The sequence below is a fragment of the Pteropus vampyrus genome, unplaced genomic scaffold (genome assembly GCF_000151845.1).
Source record: "Pteropus vampyrus isolate Shadow unplaced genomic scaffold, Pvam_2.0 Scaffold3, whole genome shotgun sequence".
Lineage (NCBI taxonomy): Eukaryota > Metazoa > Chordata > Mammalia > Chiroptera > Pteropodidae > Pteropus > Pteropus vampyrus.
Genome location: NW_011888784.1, coordinates 22467162 through 22490901, shown reverse-complemented (window position 1 = coordinate 22490901; position 23740 = coordinate 22467162). Strand labels below are relative to the sequence as shown.

The 23740-nt window shown below is 37.1% G+C and overlaps 1 protein-coding gene across 7 annotated transcripts in view; it reads right to left on the bottom strand.

Moving 5' to 3' along the window:
• Positions 1-23740, bottom strand: part of BICC1 (BicC family RNA binding protein 1) — a 255262-nt gene that overhangs the window by 38377 nt on the left and 193145 nt on the right. For all 7 annotated transcript variants that reach the window (XM_023531912.1, XM_023531924.1, XM_023531915.1 and 4 more), the window contains one exon: positions 1374-1453. In XM_023531912.1, the coding sequence (XP_023387680.1) occupies positions 1374-1453 (80 nt within the window). The remainder of the gene's footprint in view (positions 1-1373; positions 1454-23740) is intronic.

Genomic DNA, 23740 nt, shown 5'->3' with positions numbered 1-23740 from the left:
TAAGATGCTAGAAAACTAGAAATTAAAATAAATCTCAAAACTGAAAAAGAAGTATTTATAAGCATTTGCACAACTGCTATACTATTGTATGTCAAACTTTACAAAGTAGATTTATTATTCTTGCTGGCAGGAAGAAGATGGAGAAAGGGATCACAAAGCATAGATCTCCGAAAGTAAGATGGCTTAAGTAAACCAATACATAGTATGAGATTAGTTATAGTAAAGCAAAATGTAAAATTCTAAGACATAATGGATAATTATGGTCATACTATTTTATAACTAATGTTATAAAATTGTAAAGACTAACATGAAATCTTTTCTCATTTACAAGATTGATACTGAAATTCTTCAATTCTTAGAAAGTAAAATTAAAAAGACAAAAAGACAAGTTGTTAAAAATATCAATAGCTTTACATCTTCTGAATTCTTTTATTTTAAACATATCCATTAAATACTTTGATTTTTAAACTTGTTCCTCTTTTAGTTTATCATTTGAAATACAGGAACAGAGTATTCTTTTTTGGAGAAAATTCTAAAATATTTAATAAATGTAAATAATTCTTAAAAATAAAAAAAAAAGAAAAGAAAAAAGGAAGAGAGCAGAAACCATTTCAATAAAATAACAAGTGGCAAAATAGTTGCTGAGAACCATACAGCCTGGATTTAAATCCCACCTCCCCACTGATAAGCTGTTAGATTCTGGGCAAATTCCCTAATATCTCTGTGCTGAGTTAGAGAGGAGGGTTAAACAAATTAATATTTGTAAAGTGCTTAGTTAGCAAAGTGCCTGACATACCATAAGTGATTTTAAAGTGTTTATTAAAGGAGATTTTCACAAAGGAGCATACATTTTTAAATATTTAGATTTCCCTATTATCTCTATATACATATACTTACAGAGAGAGAGAGAATGTACAAGTGAAAGTGTCAAACTTCATGCCTTCACACACACACACACACACACACACACACACAGAGCTATAAAGAAAATCGTTTTGGTTCTCTGCTGGCATCATAAAGGCCAATATCTAATTGTTATAGTCTTTATTACTGCTTACTTGCCCTAAACCTATCAGGGTCAATATCTATTTCTAAAGATGGGATATAAATACATATATATGTACATATATATATACACATACACACACACGTGTGTGTGTGTATTTACATGTTACTCAACTACCCAACATGAGAGCACCTATTCAGATTTTAAACAGAACTTTACATCCATTGTAGAATCACACGTGCTTATTTTAAAACCCACCATTACTTTCTCCTGGTTTTTCTTCTCCAAATGGTTCTTTCATAACAGCATGAAGTAGCCCTTGCAGAGACAAGGTTCTGACATCTGAGTGTCCTTAACATTCACTTACTTTTGTGTCTAAGACAGACATGATCATTTCCTTGGCTTCCTTAACATCTTCTTTCTTTCCAGAAACCTTAATGTGGGGATCTGTAAGAAATCAAAAACAAAGGCTCATGTAAAACCCTCAAACTCTGTTTTAAAACTTAAAATATAAGAGAGTCCATAATAAATTCAATATTTGAATCCTTCTAAGTGTGATATCATTGTAATAGACAGGAATTTTGAAAAATACCCAAATTGTGCATTATCTGTGACTTCTCTTTCTGAAAACTGCTTAAAGCATTTAACTTTAAATTTAATTGCAATGTAAGTATATCATATGATTATTTATTTTTTGAATATGTAAACTTTTTAATTTTTAAAAAGTAATGCCAACAAATGTATAGTTGTATTATTTTCCCCAATTGCTTACAAAAAGAAAACATCTCTATACCACCAGATCTAGTTTTAAACCTCAGTTCAGACTTCATCAGCTCTCAGCCAGACCACTGCAATCACTTATTCAAATCCTGTCTTTCTCCCTGTGGATGGCCCTCTACAGTCTGACCTTTACATTATGGCTAACATGGTCTTTTTTAAAAAAATTATTTTTCAATTACACTTGATATACAGTATTATATTAGTTTTAGCTGTACAGCATGGTAATTAGACATTATATACCTCATAGAGTGATCACCCTGATAAGTACCCCAATAAATCTAGTACCCCAATAAGTGTAGCACCAATAGCTCACAATTTTTTTTGCCCACAACTTTTAAAACAAGTGAGGAGTCTATAAATTCAATTAACTGATCTCTTGCTACCTTCCAGGCCCTGTTCTAATGCTTTAAGTGCATTAACTCATCTACATGCAGCTTTCTTTGTGAGGCTGTTTTACAGAGGAAACTAAGGCACAGAGCAGTTCAGTAACTCACCCCAGAAAACCACTCAGAAGCTTGTTCATTATAATCCAATATCTTCCAACTCTGGATCCACACTTTAAATTATGTGATTAACTTAATTGAGAAGATAACCTTACAGGTCAAGTTTAATAGAAAAAAAAAACCCTTAATTTTCATTCAAGACTATTTCATATCTATTCAGAATTAGTATTAAGTGACTAATACATGTTACGTCTATCGTTCATTACTGCCATGGAATTTTATGTAGAAAATAATTCCTACATTCAGCAAATACTTTCTGGACCTTTACTATGTACCAGGACACTATTCTAGGGGCTGCGGGACTTACCAGCGAAGAAAAAAGCCCCTGTCCACATGTGGCTTACTATCTTGTGTGGAGACAAAACAATAAATCAAATAAATAAATTATCCAGTATATTACAACATAACCGCTATGAAAGAAAAGAGAGAGGAAACAAGACCAAAGAATCAGGAGAACCAGCCATGGGAAGTGGGTCAGGGCATTAGGCCTTGTTGAGAAAGTGAGATTTGAGGAAAGGCTTAAAGGAGGTGAGGCAGTTGGCCAGGCTGGAGTCTTCCCGTGGAGCAGAGGTGGGGAGGTGCCTCTGCAGCTCTCTCTTTAGTCAGGTTTTCATGTCTCCCCAGCCACCTAGGTGTTCTATCACCTTACAGGTCAGCTTGACAGACAGCAAGACAAAAGTTCTATACCACTTGCTTTAGTGATACATCTGAATGACAAAGAGATAAGTTATCATCATCATCATTACCACCACAATCATTAAGAATGCCAATCTTATTGTCTTCTCTGCTAAGTCCTCCATATCCTGTACTTCACCTTGGCTTGGCGACAGACTCAGCAAATGTTTGCTGAGCATCTTTCACTATTAACAAGCAGTTCTGCCTGAGTCCTTGTAAACCATCAGTTCTCTAGGAGAAATCAGAGTCACCTGGTGGGGATTTTTATCAAATTACACATATTTCCTTCATATTGAGATTTACCCATTCTTATCCCAGTCTACATGAAAATCAATGCCATGATGAATATGTCATATTCACTCATAAGTTACAAATGAACAAAAGAGGGGATGGAGGGAAGGAGGAGGGAGGGAGGGAGGGAGGGAGAGGGGAGGGAAAGTACAGGAAGGAGGAAACCATTTTCTAAAGCTACTTGCTCTTAGGACCAGGATGGAGCAATAGCTTCAGAGTTCAGGAGTGCATCTGGCTTCCTGGAGAAACATCCCAGCAGCTGTGCTTAATTTGAGTCAGTGCCATCACCTCCAGCCACCACCCGAACCCCAGACTATGTCTCCTGGTGACAGCTTTTGGCCTTAGCCACTTCTCCTTATCCTGTTCTATAATCCCTCCTCTGACACTTGCTCTGTCAATGAGACATTATAAAGATCAAAGACCTTAAGCTTAGTTGAAATTTTCTAAAATGTTTGCGTGTCAAAGCATTTTCTTCAATAATTCTGAACCCAATATAACTCCTCTAGGCAATACTTACATAAAGAGCTGTCGTACATTCAAATTTTGGTCTCAACTATCTTCAACTTTGTTTTGAGTTACTGCAGGCTGACTGCGATGTTAATCTCTACTGAAAATATGCACTACTGCAGGATTAGAACCTGGTGCTTCTCAAAATGTGCCTGCTCATCAGGCTGGTAGCACTTGCTAAATATAGGTTCCTGGGTCTCCAGGACAAAGCAACAAGCATTTTGTTGGTTTCCCAAGTGATTTTTACATCAAGTATGGGGCATAGTAGATCAAACCACATTTAAAAATGTAATTGCGGTCTCCTATGTCTGGGCCAAGTATATATAATATAAATGCTTCTTCAGGAAAAAGGTGCATTTTCTCACAAAATAAATTAAGTATTGAGTGGTATGATAATCTGAAAACCTATTACAGGTTGGATAATCACATTAAAATTCCTAGGCATCTGTAGAGGGACAGGAAACCTCAATTTAAGAAAGAATTTGATTTCCCACCATCTCTGCAATAACAGAACAATAAAGAAAACAGAAAGTAAAAGCCTCAATAGAAAAATACATTTCAATTCAAAGTCAAAGAGCTCCATCTAGTGACCCAAAATTTAAATTATAAATGGACACAAATAGACACATGCATACTCCATATAATCTTCAACATGTAACATCGAACTGTCTCTAGGACTCAAATCAGCACTTGTTTGAAAATGCTTCTTCAAATAATCAAGTCTCCTAAGTACAGAGAAAAACAAACAAGACAAAATTCTGGTTTAGATTGCTAAATTGGCTAGAAGTATCGTATTTTTCATTCCCTCTTTTGCCCTTGCTTACAAGATATCAACGGAACGTGAGCTTTTAGTCCAGGCTGAACTTAATGTGCTCATTTCAAATCCTGAAATACTGTTCTCTGCTTTCTGAGTGTTACAGCTTGTCCATATGATATCACAAGGGACTAAGGTTACATTCAGACCCATTCTGGAAATACTTGATAGAGAAAAGTCAAAGTATTAACCACATGAATAAATGTGAAAATAAAGAAAATATCAGCTATGAAGATTGTCGAAAGATGATAGAAAAATAAAGATCAGTGTAAGTCTCTGCATCCCCAAAATTAATTGCTTTGAAAGACGACCTCAATTTGGGCATGAAAGTTTTGAGACATTTGCTCTAAAAATAATATTCATTGCTTTATAATCAACCTTTATACTTCATGAATACAGGGATTATCTTAATTAGTTTTGTAATGTTCACACTGCCAAATGAGCAGCAGATAGATACTCAGTAAACTGCCATTGAGTGGACCGACGGCTCCCGTCTGGGGAAAGGGCTGAGAACAGAGGGAGAGGGGGAAATTTCTGAGAAGAGTCAAAACCTCATCTCCCAGGTGATCATATGTCCTGCAGCTCCTAAAACAGTTTCGACTTCAAATATTCTGATCTTATTACTGTTATAAAAATACAGAGAACTGTCAAATATTCATCCAAATTTTCAGATTCCTGCCCCATTGATCTGCTCACATCTCTCTGGTGTCATCCTATGGAAGACAGGGAGGCCAGATGGTCATCTAACCTTCAAAAGTCTTAAGAAGCTGTATGAACATGGGTATGAAATGGGAATTTATATGTGTATACTGCATAAGAGCTAAATCTTTGAGCAAAAAGGTCTTTGTGACATCCATATATTCATAAGCACTTGATAAGGCAACAGTTGTTTTTGTAAGAACACATGTTTAAAACCATATTTACAGTAAAAATAAATACATAAAAGAGTTGGGATGTTTACATAAACTTAAATGAAATTTATAGTTTTAAAAGGTTATCTCTTGGTACCCTGGTTTCTACTCTCTAGTTTTCCATCCTTGAAAACATCCCCATTCCTGGAGATAGTAGTGAATATTTTATTGCCTTTTCCTTCTCTCCTCAAGCTTAAACCTCCTTCCCATTTCATTCCTAGCCCATAGCAAAATCTATAGAAAATATTAATGTCAGCCATTTCACTGTAGTTAAGCTACAGAAAGTATGTGCTATGACACATGATGAAACAAGCCACCAGTGTTTCACCAGCGATCTATTTATAGCTACTTTCTTGTCTCCCTGATAGAGTGCTGTTGAATGAAACATTCAACCCCCCAAAATTCAAAGTAATGCTTTCAATCTCAGTATGTTCTCTTGGAGAGAGAAAACAACAGAAAATTCCTTGTTTGACTAACCCCACTCCTCCAATCCACAATACCCCCTCAAATAAAAGACATCATATTAGAGTTGCACTTTTGTCTATGGGGAAAAGCTCCGTATCATGACCCGAAGTCAGGAAGGCTTTGGCACATTTTATGGATATAAACAAAATGTCAAACTGGCTTTAAATCCATAAGAAGAGACCAGCAGGCAGAATTTACTTTCTCCTGGCTTAGAGCTCTTTCCACTTTTATTTCAAATTCTTCCTAATGAGTCTTAGACTTTAAAACTGTCTAACCAAGAAGGACACAGCTGGGGCTGGGGCCAAGGCCAGGTCCATCAACACTGTTGGGAGTGGTCAGTGTTACAGGCCGAGAGGCATCTCCGACCTTGTCTGAAATTTCCTGTGACCATTGAGAATATACCCACAGTTGGCTAGTAGTTCCAAAGCAGAAATGAACATATTTTTTATATAAGGAAAACTGTGGCTCTAGGGTAAGGATTCTGTCAAACAGCCAATATACATCAAGTCTCAGAAAAAGGCCCAGACATCTCAAGGGCACTGGTTGACTTGGATCACACAGATATGCTAGGAAAAGCCTGCTGCAGACTGCATTAAGTTTTTATGACTTTCATTCTGCAATAGGCTATAGATTCCCTTCGTGTTGTAAGGAAAATATGTAGCTTCCACAGTCATGATAATAAGTTCTGAATCCCAATTAAGACATAAAGAAGCCATTACTGTGGAAAAGTCACTGTATCTCTGGACTACAGTTTCTTCAAAAAAAAAAAATGACTGTGTTTGGTTTATCATTGTTTTACTTTCTTATAAATCTAAATTTCTTTAATGTACAGCAGTACTATTAGCAGCACTAAGACTCTTAAGTAACACTAACATCATAAACACTATTTTCTAATTTTTTGGTGTCTCAATGATAAGTAGCTCAAGTATATCACAATCTAAAATGTGTCCAAGCTGCAGGCAGTAAACACAAACGTGTCTGAACAGCTTTTAAGCCGAGGAAAGTGAGCCTCTGGACCTTGGCAATAGACCCACAGCTGACTTTGGAGACGGCAGCTTCGGCTTTCCCTTCGTTCTACACACTCTAGGAATGTGCAACTTTGGATCAAAGTAGATGAAATCCAGCGTTCGCCTCCCTGGCATTTCCTGAATAATGTGCTTCCAAGACCAAAACAAATGCAGTGACAACCCCAGATGGAGATGGGATTTTACTTCAAACTCTATTTGAGCCGTGTCACAGTTCAAAAGTGATCCCATCTGCTTTTCTGATCGCTTTTCCTTTAGGTTGGCAAGTCACTTTGCTGATCAGCAAAAGTGAATTCCATTCACAGTCCACTGGCCACAACCCGTATTCTCCTGTGAAACAAAAGCATTCCCCTCTGACCTCTTGAGAAATAGGCTGTCGTTTATAAACAAAAACATTACACGGGTCAAATAACATACCATTTTTAAGTGAAGATATATACTTTATCAAGAGACAGAAAACCTGAACTGACTCATTAAACCTGACTGGAAATGATTTTACAAGAATAAAACAGTATGACAGGAAATCAATGCACTTTCAGCTTATTTTATAGCCAGTAATATAGAATCCAGATTCTTTCAAGGAATGCTGTTTGACAACAAGAATTCCAATAAACCGAGTTAGAATAAAAGGGCAACGAGTATACTTGGAGAGGCATTGGAATAGCCCAGGCTGTAAGTATTTAAGGCAACATATTGGTGACCAGCTGATATTGCAACTGGGTCCAAGAAAAAACAAGACCGCCTGTTGTAGGCATTCTCTAAACAAGCTATGTTGCTTTAGGAAAAGGCATAAAATCATCCTATTCACCTTATTTCAAAACAGAAATATTAATCTCCTTACTAGTTAACTAGAAGATAAGGGAAATGGACAATGAGAAGTGCAAAAACAACTGTATTTTAAATTTAAAAACCTAGTTTTCATAAGAAAAAAATATTTCCATCGGTACCCACAATCAGTTTACACACCACGATGCCCCCAGATAAGTTCCTATCAAAATTCCATTTGGCAGAATGAAACTTAATACTCAACAGTATTCTTGACATGACAGTGGCATGCGTGATATAAGCAAATCAAAGACAGCAAGTATGGGACGTTTGTCAAGGTGTTTTTCAGTTCAGCTGTTTGGCAATGATTGGAGATGAGATGCCCTCACCACTATGGTAACAGACACAGGCGAGTTCTTGCTGAATGAAAGAAAGGATGCATTCACATACCACCATGGAGGCTGTGGACACTTTACCAATTAGGTAGAAAAGAGCAATAAGCTTGAGAAAATTCAAAGCTCGCTAGAAGATACACAAGAGCTTTGGCTGATGGAAGGAATACCAGCATTTCCAACATAATCAGCAATGAAAAAGTTCAAAATACAATGATAATAAGCTCTTATAATTGTTCTCCACTGATGTTTCAACTTTTGAAGGAAGTGAGGCCTAAGATAGAACAGAGGTAAATTGGACACATGCCTCTTCTCTGTTCAGATTTCTTATGTGCCTTATCGAAGCTGTTTATTTAATCAGAAACAGAGTTATAGGGACTCAGCAAAAACCTAGAAATAATCTCAAAGAACAGTGAAATGCAAACAAAGTAATAAGCAAACTCAAGGCACAACATATGAAATAATCAAGAACAGATGTATTTAAGGAGTGTGAGAATTGTAAAAGGGTAAACTACCTTATCTTATAAACTACCTTATCTTATGCAGTGTAAACTAAACTTCATGCATAACTGCAGAGTTTGCTGTTCAGGTAGGTAGAAGGAGGGCAGAAAAAATCCATAGCACAAAAGAAATGTAGCTTTGGAACACAGAGGGTAGGAAAAGAAAGTTAAAAACACAAAGTCTAACTCAGTTTCTTAAAGCCTTTTGGCATCCAAGCTCCATATTCCAGAGATAAGGAAGAAGATTCTGGGAAGGGGGAGGAAAGGAAACTAAGTGCCAGAAGGAAACCTGGAATCATCTGAATGGTTTGTTTATAACAATTCTACACAAAGCATGGGCAGTACTGGGTTACTGTGAGGGAGAATGTTCACATACTCATGAGCTACAGACAGACAACTCTTGTGACAGTGAGAACAAAGCCCAAGCCACAAGGCATGACAAAAGCAATAGTGCAAGGATCCAGAATGAAGAAAGAGCATGAACTGAACACAAGCCCTCTGGATGGAACTGGAGTCCCAAACCTATACACAATGGTCCGTTTGACAAAGAAGGGAGCATTGAAGTGGGGGTGAAGACATGTGCCAGGATAAAACATCTCCAGGAAACTATACTGAGATAGCAGCAAGTTATGCAAGAATTTCTAGGAGCCAGAAATGACTAATCTCCCTTCTCTCAAAGGAATACTGATGTTCACAGTGTACATGGCAGCTCCCAGTGGTATTGCCTGCAGTCTAAACCCAGAGCACTGTCATCTGTGGCCAGGGCAGACTGTTCCTTTTTACAACAGCTGGGACTATTTGTGAAACATCAGAACACACCAGTGTTGGTTGCCGTAACAGAAAAGCATGCGTTTAAGAGTTCGCTCACAGATGAGGAAAGTCCTGTAAATGAAGACCTGACCACATCATACCACATACATGATTTGTTTTATTTCCAGCCTACGAAGAGAAGAAATTTAAAAGACCAAAAATTCTGTCTTGTGACAATATTTGAGGCACAATTAAGGGTGTACATAAGAAACAGCAAATCTCTTAGGAAATCAGTTCTAAAAATAACAGCAGCTTGAGACTGGCATTAAAGTTCTCCTCCACCTTTGTTGTAAGATCTAGTGAGAAAGTTTTAAAGACTGCACTGAAAAGCAGTTAATTAAGGGTTCATGTAACTCTGGGTGTTAAAAATTGTTTCAAGCTTGTTCGTGATCTCAAGAAAGCTAATTTTCACACAAAAAAATTAAGTACCTAATATTAGGTAAATGAGCCTTAAAGAAAATTATTTGGAAAATGCCTGCCAATTATTTCTTCTTACTCCCAATTTCTACAGGGTATCTGAAAAGTTAATAGTTTTCTTTTTTTTTTTTAATGGAACTACACATACTGGAAATAACAGTCATATCCCTGTCTCCAACTGTATATTATTTGTTTCATTCATACTTTTTTTTTAGTAACTGTTTTAAGTAGGAACCAAAGGTCTTAATCTCTTACCCTTAAGTGTTTTATATCTTTTGGAAGAAAAATGTAATTTAAATTATCAAATAACTTGAAAATGTCTTTTATTTTTCTCAACAAAAATATCTAAAGTTACCATAAAGCCTAAAAATTTCTAAATTAGGATTCAGCAAATATTTATCCAGAGGTTAACAGTCCTACTTAAATATCTTAAATACAAAAATTGAGAGTTCAGTATTTAAAACTGGCTTTTCTTCTGAGAGCAAGGAGGCAGGGGATTATCACACAAAAAAAATAATAATAACACAGAAAATAAACATTATCTATGTGACCAATTAGTCCTAACCTTTCTAATAAGAAAATTGATCCTCTAAAAGTTGTTTCAATACAAAGAGCTCCTATAAATCAAGAAAAAAAAGTAATTGTCCCATAAGTAAATGGGAAAAAGACGTTGATAAATAATTCAATAGAGAAATGGTCAATAAATATATAAAGATGAATAAAGTTCAACCTTACTGATCATAATTTATAAAATTGGGAAAGACGTTTTTAAATTACATATAAGGCTAACAAGGATTAATCAGACAAACGTACTCTTGATGGAAATAAAAAATGCTGCAAAATGTCTGAAGAGCAATTTGGAAATACTGAGACACAATATCATAATTTCATTTTAAGGATAACATATGATCAGTCAAATAAAAAGGAAAATCAAATTCATAGTGATCACTTCTAAGTAACGGGGTCACAGATAATTTCTGTTTTATGCTTCGAGCTCTTTTGTATTTTCTACCATGAAAAGTATGCATTTATAATGAATAAAATACTCATCCCTTAAAAGATTATCTGTAAGTCAAATCTGAGATCAATTTGCACAAATCACATCCTTGTACTTTAAAACAATATGCATTTAAGTCAGAATGCCTTGTTTTCCAAGCACAATGTTTCAAGAATCCCCTTAAAAACTGAGACCTTTAAAAATGTTAACGATAATGCTTTCTCGACTAGAAAAGCTCCTTCTTTCTCATTTACAATTCTGTGACAGGCTTTTTGCCATGCAATTTCTGAACTTTAGCTCTATTTGTTGTGCCATCACTTTTAATATTTTATCAACGTACTCTGGCTCTGAACACAGACTTCCCAGTGAAACTGGAGCAAACATACATAATGATGGGGGTTAGCTGCGGCTGAACGACACGGTTGGAACAGAGTCCAAATAGCTGGTGAGGGCCATATGTTTACGGCCACCACTAACCTCTCACGAAATTCTTTCAAACATTTATGGCCACATCTCTCTTTTTCTTCAGCAGCTGTTTCCAAAATAAATGGAAACAAGGGCGAGTCTGGTAGTGGGGGTACGGTGCTGTTTCTTGAAAGAATTCTCCAGTGCCCCCCACCAAGCAAGGAAGTTGATCCTCTATAATGCTTATACATAAGCATTACTTCTGTGTAATTCTCAGTGTGAGTAAACCACCTATTAATGTAAGTAAATAATAACCTCAAATGCCAGTGAGTTCATAACAAATAGTTTTGCCAGGATGGCAGTAACTATTTCCTTATTTACCTCCTCAGCAGAGAAGTCTGAGCTGAAAATGGTGGATATCTTCTACTGGCTCCAGCCCTAGGGACGGTCTCTGTGTTTCGCTCTGCTCTGCTCGGTGCCCAGGGAGCTGAACCAGCATCTCTGGCGGCGGCTCCATGACTGCCAACTCCACTGAGCACCTTCTTGCCACAGCCCCCCTTTCACGGGGATCCCCTCGCTCCTTCAGCCTCTGGGTCATAATGGTTTCCAGCTATTGCCAGTTTTATGCCTCATCATCTGATAATAACTATTTGTTCGTCCCTTTACCATGTCCACTGTAAGTAGCTGCTTCGTTAGAGTTTCTTAAATATTTTGGAGTTGTGTTTCCTATCAGACTAAGACTGGTGTAATACCTTTTCCACCGATTCCTTTTCCTACCTTGATGAAAAAGTGTGCATGCCCAACCATGGAGGTGGTGAAGTGGAGAGTCCCATCAACATCTGTGCTGTCTCTTTTCTCCACAAAACAACCACCTTCTAGGGAGTGAGCTCCATGCCTTATATAGATTAAGAATAATATTCCTTAGGTCTTCAGAGACACTTTTTTGAAAAGATTGATTTCTTCTTCTTCAACACAAATCATTTTCACAACTACAGTAGAGAATGGTAATGCAATTTTCTCTTTCCTTTCTTCTCTTTCCCCTCCCCCCTCATTCTCCCGCCCTCCCTCCTCTCTCTCTCTCTCTCTCTCTCTCTCTCTCTCTCTCTCTCTCACACACACACACACACACACGCACGCACGCACGCACGCACGCTATGCAGATGCACTTTTATCATATGGTCATGTTTATTCTGGTACATTACTGGAAGTATCTTGGCACCTTCAGATGTTCCCTGATAAATATGTTGTAATGTTTATAGGACCTTTGAGAAATATGTGTGGATTCAGCAGAATTTTTAAATCTCTTCAATATTTTCTTGGCTTGCACACAAATTTTACCTCTACCAGCATTTGTTTGTATATTCCACTCCCCACCATGCATCTGTTTAGTGCCAACTTCAAATCTACAAAGGTGGGATTTCTGTAAACCACTGCATCATTCTAAAGTCAGTTTCTTACTGGGGTGGAGGGAGGTCTATGGATTATCTTTGTGGAACCTGTGAACCTACCCATGATTGCATTCAAAGACTGTGTACATATACGCTGGTACAATTTTCTGAATGGATCTACAGATTCTCAAAAAGGCTGAAAAGGTTAAGAAGTCTTCATCTAAGCAGTATGGAATTCTCTAAAGATATTGAGAGCATATTTTAAAATACTCCAAGGATTCAATGTTGTTTGGCATTACCTCAGGCTGATACTTATCTTCTATTCAGAAATTTTCAACCATTATTTTTTGAACATGACTTTAGCAATTATATTTAAACATGAATGCTAACATATAAGATGATGCCAAATTTCTGTGCATCATTACTTTCAGTTATTACGAGACATGGAAGAAAATAGTAACAGAAAGAATGGAAGGTCTGTGAGAGAAGTCACAACTGAATCCAGTTGTTTAACTTTCTTTTATTAAAAAAAAATTCTATATATTCTATAATCCTATACATCCTAGAACTTGTATCATTCTGCTACAGAAATAGATCTTTATTCAACATCTATGAAATCTTGCTTCAGAATAACTCCTAGAATTATATCAAAGAACTTCGGACCTGGAATGAAACAGGGTTCCAGTCTTCCTGCCCCTTTCACCAAGGTTCACCAAGTGTCCCATTGAGCCAGGTACATCCTACAAAGGTCAGTCACAGAGAAAATAACAGCATAATCTAAGCTGTGTAAGTGACCACAGATTTAAAAAAATTCCCACTCTCAGGATGCTTTCTTCTATAGAACCTTCCTCCTAAACTGTCATTTAGACTGCCACATTTTTAGTGGTAGAAAATGTACCTCTCTACCAAAAAAAAGCAAAAGTTAACTGTTAAAAATTATCTCCTTAAAACTGTCTTTCTCCTTCTGATCATATAAACCTTCAATGATTCTCCAACGTTATAGAATTAAAAGTTCAAACTGTTTGCTGTGGTTTTCAGAACCCTCATGATCAGGACTGTGTCCTATTGCCTATTTCCTTTTATATACCCCACACTACAGCCAAACCTAAACATTGACCATTGCACCAAAATGTCCCATGATTTCCTATCTCCATGCACCTGTGCCCAAAGCCACACAACACTGCACTGATCCTAATTTCAGCTCCATCTGCCCAATCTTCACCACCTTAAGGTCAAAGCAAATATCACGTTTCATCAGGTCCATCCAGCACAAAGTAAATCTCCACTGGCTTCTCCCTTCACTGTGCAGTCCTCTAATAGACCTACCACGTGCTACCCTATTATCCACATACACACCACTCTCCTGAAGTCTGTAGGCTCCGTGACCTGATGGGAGACACTGTGTCCAGTTTCTGTATCCTCCACCGAATATACTGTTAATGGACTCTTAGAATACAGGCATTGGAAAACTATCTAGATTTCACGAGTGACCAATATCTGCTTCTTGACATTTTTGATGCATTTATTCCCCCGTTCCTCCACACTAAAAAGCCTGCTCCTCCTGGCACACTCACGACAGCCCTTCAGACTTTGGCACAGCCACCAGCTATGCTCTTAATCATTTTGTCCTTGGACAATCAATCCTGCTTCCCTCGGTTGTTCCTTCTATGAAGTGACTTTAAGTGAAGCCACTTTAATTTTCTGCATCCTCAGTCTATGGCACAGGTTATAAAGTCAGTGTCCCATATACAAGGATAACTGTGAGGATTAAATAGTAAGCAGGATAACATAATGGGCTTAGCACAGTGTCTATGACATAGTAAATACTCCATAAGTGTGAATTATTACTGCTGAATGGAGGATTGCCACAAGTCACCCTTCTAGCTCCTTTTTAGACATATTCTTATTTGTTCTAATTTCTGGTAGAGATGTGCTCCGATTAGCAGAGTCCAACAGGTCTTTGTAACCTCCTGACCCTCTGCGAAAGCTGCCTGTGATGGCGTTTATAACGAACAGCGCTGCAGACACGTCGCGGCTGGTGCAGTGACTGTGAACAACCAGAACCCTAGAGCTTTCTCTCATCAATCGTGGAAAGCCCTGCATTTCCCCTCCCTGGACTGTCCTGTTCCGCCAAATGAAAACAATGTCTCTTCTTTTTTTTCCACAATTGTTTTAGTGTAAATTACATTAAAATGTTTCAAGTTAGCTTTATTATGTTAGCGCTTGTGCTTTTATTTTTATTTTATTTTATTTTTTTAATGGGAAACTCTTATTGGACTGTTAGTATCAGCCTCACAGAGAGATAGGATAAACAAGAATAAACTTACTCCCAGCTTCTTAGAAAATTTTTTTTTTTTTTTTGTTTTTTGTTTTTTTTTTTTTTCCTTTTTTTTGAGTATTATTAGTGCTGCACATCTTATCAGCGTAGTTCCTTCTTGGTGACGGGTTGTTCTGCTGCTTGTTGTTGGAGGACGTTTTTTTGGGGGAGAGCAGGAATAATAATGGTGTGTTTTTTTTTTTTTGTCATCTCATTATTCTTCTTCTCAAGAAGAAAAAAAAAAAAAAAAGCAAACTAGCAGATTAGCTCATTCTGACCAAAACAGGAATTCGAAAACCTGAAAATCACTAAAGACTAATTTAGCATAAATCTGTAACATCTCTACAATCCTTATTTTCCACAGCAGAGCCTGTATGATACTTACCTACTAGGAAATATAGGAAAAAGTCTAAGACTTCCAAAACAAAAAATTAAACTAGGTCATAGCTGCTAAATATTATAAAAGATTACTCAAGAATTTGTGGAATTTTCATTTTGCAGTTAACAGTTAAAAACATAAGAATAGATTTAGAAAGCTTTGAATAGACATATAATAAAAACAGGTAAACTTGAAACACTTTACAGTTTTGCTTTTCAACTTTTCATCTGTGGATACTAACCAGTACAACAGTCCTGAACTCACACCACTTTGAGACTTCCTACTTTACTGCCCTCTTCTAGGAATTTGGGTCCCAAATCTTAAATATTTTGGGATCCTCTCAGTTCATAAATGATAAATATAAACATGGTATAGTACATTGTATGATGAAGGTGAAACCTCACAATGAAATGCTATCAATATTCACAAAAATTAGAAAAAATTCACAAAAATACTTTCCACAGAAAAATAATTATTAAATCCTTCACTTCGGAACTATTTATTATACATAGTTGTGCCAACAGCAGTTCAGAGAACACTAGTTTAAGAGATATAGTACTTACATTTGTAATGGTATAAAATCCTTCACTAATGAAATGTGGGCACAAAAGAGGGGTATAGTTTGAAAATTATGAGCTTTTTTTTTTTTTTTTGCTGAAAAGGCATTTTACTCACTCCTTCAGTTAATATCTGAGATAATCCAAATTTTATTATGACCTAGGTCACTAAATAAATAAAAATGTATATGCTAAAGAAATAAAGCATTTTCCTGCACCCACACCCAATTACTTTCCCTACTCCACTTCAAGGAAGACAATAAAACAAAAAAATATATACACATGGGGTCATTCTTCTACTATATTACTCCGTCAAGTTCCAGCTTTCCTGCCAGCCAGTGCCCCTACTATACCCAAGACTAGATCTGGCCTTAATCTGGTTCACAGATTGTTTCCTCTGGGAACATAATGCATGAAACACCTCTGCAACTACCAGACACTAAGCAGTAACATAATTAGAGAGCAGTACCACTGTCCTGCCGGAAGCTGCCAAGATTTTCAAACCAGCGGGAAGCAGCTTTTGGGGGGAGGCGGGGGAGGCGGGGATGGCAGTGTGTGTATGGGGCAGGGGCGACCAGGAACTGGACTGAACCAAAAGGGAATATTCCTGTGCTGCGTCCAATAACACGATGCATACATGAACGTTATGGTAGACTGGAAAGATTTCATACGCCCTGCGGACCAACTTTATTGTGCGCCTGGAAAAGAGAGGATCGCTGGAGTCACTGCGGCTCTCAGTGGGCCTACCCTTCTCTGTAACACCTGTAGGATTTGTTGACTAAATCTTAACAGGTCGTCTCTCTCTTAATAAAGTTCAGGAGGAGAAATGGAATTGGCATCGGCTTTTCTGACATGATTATTAATAAATTCAGAAGCATCGGAAGTATCCTTTTAGAGCAGGAGAGAAAGTCTTCCCCTTCTGGGTTCTTACCTTAGAATCTGAAATTTTAGTTGGAAAAAAGTTAGAGTTAGACTACTTCATTTGTGCTGTGGCCTATCCAGAACTGTCACTTCGGTAAGTTTTCATATCTTAGATATTAATGTGATTCTCCCGTCCTTGATAGAAAACATGTTTCAGGGTTCACATCGGGAGTTTATTATAATCTCATGGATACAAATGTCACTAATTCACAACATGAATGTTTTGAGCAAGGCTAGAACTTACCTTTACTTTTGACATGAAGAAAGTGCTTGATAAGTAAATACATGTAAGTAAAAATGTTCGAGCAAGAAAAATGCTATTCAAATGCCACCAGGTCCTTTAGAAGCCAAATTTACAAATTTTAAATCACAAACTACCTATAAAATCATAACTAATCATTATACTGGTCTCCCCAGGAACAACAGGCCATAATTTGGGTATGTAATCCAAAGGAGGAAAAAAAATTTTCTTCTAATAACAGCTTTTGGATTCAAAATTTCCCCTGACACAGATATCACCGTGATTAGTACAAGGTGATAATGATGTACTGAAATGTTTGTTCTCACATTACCTATTGATTATTCCCAGGCAGCCTGATGAACTTGCCCAGGTTTATTCCATTTTCATCAACTCCATGTCCCTGAATTTCAGCCCACTGATTTTATATTTGTATCTCCATCAGGCAGGGATTAAAGAAAATTAAAAGCATAAAATTTAAAACCAACCACTTTTCCTGTTTTAGGAGGAAGAAAGTGGGAAACTCCTGACCTGAAACAAAAAAAAAATGAAAATTACTGATCAATCTCAAGGCTCTGTGTTTCTCTTCCCTGAGTCTGGAGCAGGTTTTTATGCTCACTCAGACCTTTTTGCCCTTTGGCAATATCATCACATACACACGTGTCACCTTCTTCACTTTCTATATGCTTTTACTGCCGTAAGCATTTATTTCTTTCGCTTTTTCATCCACAATTGAATTTCAGGTCCCTTCCAATTTAACAGATTGCTCTGCCAATAAGGTGTCCGGAACAGGATACAGCATTCCAAGGACTGCAGAATTTTCTCCATGGTCATATAAACCAGATTTTTTTCCACTTCTGCTGCTCAGTCTACAGTCTCTGGGTGTGTAAGCTGAATTATTATAGATCCTTGATGAAACCGTGTTTCTGGCAATTTGCAGTCATTTCTAACTCTCTTTGTTTTGATCGTTTGTCTCATTAAACATTCAAAAGCCTAATGTAGGCATCGGGGTGTCATCAAAGCAGAACAGAGGAGTCCTGGTTCTGATGCCGTGAACTCGGCTCCTCCCTCATAAAATGGTTTTTATAGTGTTGTCCACTCCACAGTAAGTGCTTAGCAAACAATAGCATGTCACTGTACCTACACCTTTTGAGGACCCCAAAACAGCACCGAACAGCAATCTCATGACTTGAGTCTTCACTTGGTATCCTTCTCAGCCTCATTTCCTGCCTTCTCTGCCCCTGCTCCCAAACCACCCCCTTTGGCATTCTTCTCTGTCATTTACCAGGATAATCCACCTACTCATACAGCTTTAACTCCTACCAACTGCTCTGACGCTTTCCAATTCTAGTTTCCCAGCTTTGGCCTCTCAATAGTTCCAGCCACCTAGTAAAAAACATTTGTCTTTACACTCATTAATTTCAACGTGGCAGATCCAAAATGCATTACTCTCTTCCATGCTTTTGGGAAAAATCAGGATCTCCCCATGTCAGGAAGGGAAATGCTTGTGCAAAAAAGCAATTCAAAGATCAGTGTGTGATCTTGTCTGGCTTTAACAGAAACACTGATCTGGCTCAGAACTACCCCAGGCCCCCACCCCGGACTTACCCAATATGAGTAATTCAACTTAAGTAGTTATCTGCCACGTGTTGTCCATTATGAGGAATCACTGTGCTTATTTTTTTCTTTGAATGATTCCAAATTTTATTGAGTTTACTTAAATTTGAAAATTTTCTTCCTCCATGTAAACCAGATTTAACTTGCCATTTGGGATGCTGTCTTAGGAAAAGCTCAGGGCTGTACTCCTATAGTTTTAAAATCACCTTTGAAGGTTGACCAACCTATGCTATCAGTTGCAGTGGCTGCTGCCTAAAAATTAAAAAAATAATAACAACATATTTTAGGCAATAATTTTTCCCAAAGTCTGCAATATATTTAAAGCAACTACCATATCTTTTCAGCGCTGATGCACTATTGGAACACCCTGTTATTTTTGTTCCTGGTAGAGATGGTCAAGATTGTCTAAGTTTGAGGATTTACAGAACTACATCTGGGTATTAAGAGCAAAATCATGTCATGTGAACAATTCCTCACAGAATGGCTTCCCCAGCTTTCCCTTATTCACAAAGGTAAAAGATCACGGGGCCTTGAAACAAGCAGACTCCACTTTACATTTGGAATCTATGAAATCCTCATAGACTTTCTATCCCTCTATGGGAATCTGCTGTAGCAATGAAAAACATGCTGAGTGTCCTTTGTTTAAAGAATAAATCACTCGAGTATTATGATGTATTTGTGTAGAACTAATCTGAAACGAGATTAATACTTTGTTTCTTAAGGCTTCCAAGGTACATGTGCAAGTTCGGCCAACGCCTATCAACTTCCATCTCACAATAAAAACTCATGTCGACTGCCATGTAAAGAAAAATCTGAAAAGTGAACGTACAGAAGCTTAATGTCATGTATATCACCTGGCATTGAAATGGCCCATCACAACCACCAACACACTCACTTACCTAGATAGGCTGGACCTTACCTGCAGCAAAGCTGACTTAAGACCCCAGAGTCTGTAAAGAGCAATGCGGCCACTTTATAACCTAGTCCCCTTCCTTTTACCATACAGTATAGAAACAAAAGAAAACATGAAGTTGGTCGCATTTTTGGCCAGATACTACTATATAATATATCATGTAAAACCTTATGGATCTTGATTTTGGCAAGTCCACTGTATGCTTAGACATTTTTTGCTATATTCAGCGAACCTGGCAAATACAATCTCCAATATTTCATAGACATTCCCATCAAGCTTGGCTGCAAATCAGATCTCAATGTCTGACCATATTTTCTCATGCTGGTGGCACTTCTTACATCTTCTTGCTTTCTTCTCTGCAAGTTTCCATGATTTCTGTTTTTCTATTTTTGTCTATTATTCAGCTTTCACTTACTTGGCCTTCCATTTGATCAGCTCTAGGAGTCTCCTTGCCACAAATTTTGATTAGAGAAGGAACTGGCCCATACCAGGTTGGGCGTGCAGCATGCGCAGGCTCTTTTCAACATAAATCAACAACAAAGACATGTGGAGAAACCAGTGCATGAGGGAAAGCAGTGCCAAGTTCAAATGAACACTTGAAAAGGTGTTTGCTTTCAAATCGACTCACATCTCTAAGCAAAGTTAACCTCTACAATTTGACTTTAGGCTCCCAGTTCTTTCCTGATAGAAATGTTTCATAAGAATTTTTTTTTTTCCTACAAAAATCATTAAGGAAGTGGTCACTTTTATTTGTGACTGGCAGCAACTTCAAACCTATCACAAATGAAAAGGATTACATAGGTGCTTACTCTAGACTCCTGGAAGATGACATACTCTCAAGAACCAAGGATTCCCGCACCAATGCTGGCTTTGCAGTCTCTCTCCAGAAGAGTAGCCCAAATCACCTCCTTGTTGTTTTTTTTTTTTTTCTTACACAGACTTAAGGAATTAGCAGCCTGAACTGTTAGTCATCCATTCTCAGCAACAGTCACCTACAGAAGCACAAATCTTCCCGCTATATTATAATATTTAAGCACACAAACACCTCCGCATTTTTCTAAGTCATTTTATGAATATAAATAAAGGGAGTCAGATGGAATTAATACATAAAGGAAATCACAATAAAAACTCTCTCAAACTCTGAATTGATGGGCATCTCTGCCAGTTCCTTTAAATAAAGATTGATTTAGGCCCCATGGGGCTTAAAGTCTTTCATTGACTCATTTCTTAGTGTTTCTCTCATTTACATTTTCAACCTTGTCACTAATCCCTCCCTTAAGGTTTGTTCACCTCCTCATTCAAATAGAAAAAAAATCAACTTTCTTCAGCCCCTTTCTTCTCCTACAGGCAGCAGAGTACAAAGTTATTGATCTCCATCTGTATCTCAGCATCATCTAGTTTCACAAACGTATCGTTCTGTTCACAAATTCTTAGTCTCTTGCCTTACAAAATCTTAAATCGTACCCTTAAAAATGAACTTTATACCTTTTATAACAGTGAATGAAGGAATTAAAATAACCTTTGACCTTTCATAAAATAACCAAAGAAACACACTATGTTACTTCTCAACTAGTTCCTCTGGTACCATTAAATATTCATTTATATCACTCATAAACAATGTAAGGAAACGATAAGCAAAAAAAATTACAGAATGTCTCTAACAGAAAACTATACATAATTTAGACCATATCCTTCCAGGTTCTCTGATTCTAGCCTTACAAAGACACTGGCCAAAACAAGTGTCATCCATAGATACATGGACAAATTCTGTCCTCTGGTGCTTCAAATGACTGCCCTTCCCCCGCCCATCACAGAAAGCCAACTTTGCGTCCATTCGTAAATTCATTTGACATTTCTTCATTCCACAGAAATCTGTGCTTCTCCTTTGAATAATTATAACATCTGCCTGATTCTCTCATTAGAAATGACATAAAATCTTTAATCTGTGTTCTTATATCTGTATGAGAGTCATAATTTTCCATTTTTTTCCTAAAGTTATCCTTTAACACTGAAACAATCCCCAAAGCCATTGCTAAGGACAATTTAAATCCCATTACAATAAATTTTGAAAAGCATTTTTTTTTGCTCACTGAAATTTCTCTGCACTGAATATTCATTTAAATAAACGGCTTAGAAAATCTATTCTATGTTGTTTGGTGGTGATGTATTTATTGTGCTGAGATTTTACCTAAAATGTACATGTGAGCTTCTTTGTGGAAGAGAACATAATATGTAAGTCCCATGGTTTAATAAGAAGCAAAACTATTAGGTACAGATACACTAAGGAGCTGGAAAATAGTGGAAACTGTCACTGGGGGAGTCACCAATTTGCTGCACGATGTGACTTAACTTCATACGCTTGATTGAATAAGGGTTCCCTGAGAAAACCATTCCCCTTCTCAGACCTGGCAGCAACCGGGCACTTTTAACACCCTTCATTCTTTCTACAATGTACAAATTCAGGGTGGACTTATTATTAAACTCCAAAGCAGAGCTAAGAACACGTTTGCTTAAAATGTGATTATGGAAAACAGCTAACATTATAACTCTCTCAAAAGTGAACAATCTTTCTCACTCCTTTGCCCTTAATATATTTCTACTTTTTGGCTTTATAAAACATAAGGTCAACACTGAGTTTCTGTCACACCACAGAAAAAGGGTAAACAGAAAGTATTAGCTTAACAAGAAAAGAGTGATGTAGGGGTTTTCACTCCTTCCTGACTTTGTAACTTAGTGAAGAATATTTTACAGCACTATACAAACATATACAGTAAGTACCCAGATAAATACCTAGCGCTGTTCATATCAAATAATCCTTTCCACGTGCCAGCAAAAAGTCTTAAAATGCCCACTTCCCAGATGTTTAGCCTGATGTTCTTTCTCTAGAAAAGTTTATAAAGATTTTAGGTTTTATAGATTTTTAAAATTTCTACTGAAATATGTTTATGGTTCTCTAAATATTTTAATGACTAAGCTAATGTCCTTGGAATCTACATTGGGCTTTCAGCAAGTGGCCAGCTTTAAAAAAAAAAAGGAAGAAAGAAAGAAAAATCTCATTGGAACGCTCAGTTACTTTAATTTCAGTTTTCTTTCTCTGATCATGCTTTTATTCCCAAGAGCAACAGAAATTTTTAATGACCAAAAAACAGAAGTTAATCCCATTTGGGTCATTGTCTTGGACCTGCATGCGGACGGTGAGAAGAAATAGTTGATAAAATATTTCTGATCTTAACAGCTCTGGGTAATGATCTAAACAGTCAAAATGGAATTACTAGTCTGAGAGTTTGGTTATTAGAATTAACCATATCTTTATGGATGGGGAACAAGAAAAATAATGGGTTCGGCTTTTGTCATAACCTCAATAGGAGAAAGGGGGAGAAAAGCTAGATGAACTATGAGACAGTAATTGCTCTGTTACTGAATATCATACTCAGGGTAGCAATATAACGCCACTACCAGGATCTACTATAAATATCACTTTTTATTCAGTAGAATATAATTATTAATTTTATAGAGGGGGAGGACATAAGAAATCATCCAGCAACCTTTAGACAATGTACAGTAAGGGCTCCTACATAATCTCACATCTAGAAATATATGTGACACATGCTCAAAACACATTTGGAGACCACGAACTTATGAACAGGTTATATCCTAGAAGTGTTTTTGTAAATTGGTTGTGTAAAATATACAATATATTTTCCCAGCCAAAATAATAAATATTTTTTTTATTAAATGATGGCTCTGGTCCTAGGTTTGGCTCCCAAGGGCCTAATAATCCACAGGATGACTAAAAATCTAGATCTATAATTCCTTATATATTAGAGAAAACACTGCAGATGCATGTCAGTATATTCTGTCTTCTACAGAATAGCTTTGGAAACCAAGCACCATTTTTAAGGTTGTTTCCTGTGTGTTGTTTCTGAGACTGGAAGGGCAGCTTCTCAGTGGTGTCAGCTTCCAAGAACTTCAAACCTTTTGCTGTGACAGCAAGAAGACAAGCCTTTGATGTGAAGGCCAGTTGCACACAGCTGATCTGAGTGGGTGGTTTTGGGCTTAAGGACAGACTACATAGATACTTATGGCATCTCTGGTTCCAATAAACTTTACCCAGCAGTAAATCTAAGCATACAAATGATCATTGACA